At 38.3% G+C, this 2,391-nt stretch overlaps 1 gene segment (V, D, J or C); it reads right to left on the bottom strand.

Annotated features, from left to right (window-relative positions):
* Positions 1–282: 282 nt before the first annotated feature.
* On the bottom strand, positions 283–814 carry LOC121433011. The segment is given in 2 exon segments: positions 283–641; positions 763–814. Coding segments are annotated over 2 exon segments (408 nt in total).
* Positions 815–2,391: the final 1,577 nt, after the last annotated feature.

Genomic DNA, 2,391 nt, shown 5'->3' with positions numbered 1-2,391 from the left:
TGATTGTATATTTATGATTGTGTGTGTGCATGTGTGTGTTAACATCTCTATTGGATGAATTTTAGCTGTTCATATTTTTCTGTTACTCAGGAAAACATTTTTTTTTCTATTATTTTATGGAGGTAATGAAAAGAAGACCTTTGATTTTAGTGTTCATGTCTGGGAAGGGGACAGAGATTTATGTCAGAAAAATTCCTCTGACCCCTGCACAAAATATCACATTGACCTTAATAACTTAATAAACAGAATCAGCAGCTGCAGAAACAAAAAGGAACAATTTGTTCAGCCTGAGCTCTCACTTCTCATTTCCTGGGTGATTTTTGTCATGACTTGAATCACTGTGGGTGGGTAACTGTAATGCTGTTGACAGTAATAAGTTGCAACATCTTCAGACTTCAGGCCACTGATCTTGAGAGAAAACTGTGTCCCAGATCCACTGCCACTGAACCTTGTTGGGACCCCATCGGCCAAGCTGTTTGCACCATAGATTAGGAGCTTGGGTGGATTCCCTGGTTTCTGTTGATACCATGCTAAATAATTGCCGATGTTTTGACTGGCCTGGCATGTCATGGTGACACTGTCTCCCAGAGACACAGGAAGGGAGTCTGGAGACTGGGTCATCTGGATGTCGCATCTGGCACCTGAAGTTGGAAATTGAAAACAAGTTTTCCACACAATTAATTATGCTTAGAGAACTTTCACAGCAGCAATGAAGGACTGACCACACTCAAATGAATAGATTTCCAGTATTGTCTTCCTTACCTGAAAGCCAAATCAACAGCATCCCCAGGAGAGGTGTGGAGACCATCATGTCTGTGTGTGATGAGTCTGAGTCTGAGACCTGTCTATGAAGAAGTTATCGGTACAGTGGGCTGTGCTCTGCGCACATGCAAATCAGCAATGGTGGGGCAATACCCAAGAGATTCATTATAGGCCTGTTGTTGTCTTAGGTCTCAGAAAAGAGGCACAGTATATTGTGTCTTTATAGGGAAAGAGCTCATCTTTGGACAACAAAGAACAGCACTAGTCTATTACTTGAAATTCATTTTGATTCCTGTTTTTTTATGATGTAGAATTTCGTGTTATGATACCCTTGAAGGAAAGGGCTGTCAAATATAGTATAATTCTAGATAGAACATAAATCATTACAGGGTCATTTTATAGGTAATTGTAGGTATTAACGAGCCAAGGTAGCTACTTATTTTTTTTCAATTTAAAATGGGATTGTATTTTAATTAATGCATTTATCTCTCCCTTTTCTTTCTTTGAATCCTACCTACTACCACCTTCATTCATTTTCAAAATATGGTTTATTCTTCAATAAGTTTTTGTTACAGGGTTTCTCTGTCGTTTGGGAGACTGTCCTCCACTAGCTCTTGTAAGACCACGCTGGCTGCAAACTCACAGATATCTGCCTGCCTCAGCCTCCCAAGTGCTGGGATTACAGTCATGTACTACCACCGCCCAGCTACATTATCATTTTATGTATGTAGGTATTGTGGATATGTAAACATCCATAAATACAAACTTATAAATCCATTTAATTTTACTTGTATGTATGTTTTTAGGGCTGATCATTTGGCCACGGGAAATCAATTGGTATGCTCTTTTCTGGGGAGTAGTACCTCTACTTCTGCCAGCATTACTCTATATCTTTAATTCTTTGTGGAGAACTAGGGCCTCGTGGACTTTCCATATTCAGTTTGGGATGTTCTTGGTGTCTTCCCTGTTCAGTTCATATTTGGTTAATAATGTTGGTGATATCTTACATGTATTTCTCCTGAAATTACCAACAGGCAAAATCTCACAGCAGACTCTGTGATCATATGGTTCCCACAATTTCTTCACCAGCATTTCCAGAAATGTTTCCTGAGCCTTGGTTATTGGAGTGCTGTGTTGCTGTCTCCACTGAACTCCAGAACTCAACAAGTAGTTTCTTGCTCATAATGATTCTCACAAAAGTTATGGAATCCATCTTGAAGATGTTATTTGTCAGAAAGACCAGAATCTCTGATATTTAAAACATCCTTTTGGGTAATCAAGGTAATTTTACTTATTTATGGCCACTCAACTATACAGAAAAACTTATATCAAGAGTATCCAAGGTCATGGAGTTTCTTCCTTTCCATTTGTGCATATAAATTTCCTTCCTAGATTCAAGAATTGTATCTAGGATTATATCAACACTGAATGTTCCTCTGAGTCTTCCAATTTTTAACAAGAGTTAAGAAGAGTTACTGTCAGTTTCTCTCAGAATTGTCATTCATTGTCAGAGTTTCTCTCAGAATTGTCATTCATTGTCCTTGAATGTACCTTGGTTACTAAACTTGGAAAAACTGTGAACAGCAAATCTTTCAGACAATGTTAGGATATGCCTCTTAATCTAGTTTT

This window comes from Microtus oregoni, unplaced genomic scaffold (assembly GCF_018167655.1).
Source record: "Microtus oregoni isolate MIOR12 unplaced genomic scaffold, Mior012 000002F_ref0000024, whole genome shotgun sequence".
NCBI classification, from domain to species: Eukaryota; Metazoa; Chordata; class Mammalia; order Rodentia; family Cricetidae; genus Microtus; species Microtus oregoni.
This window is presented reverse-complemented; position numbering and strand designations above follow the sequence as displayed.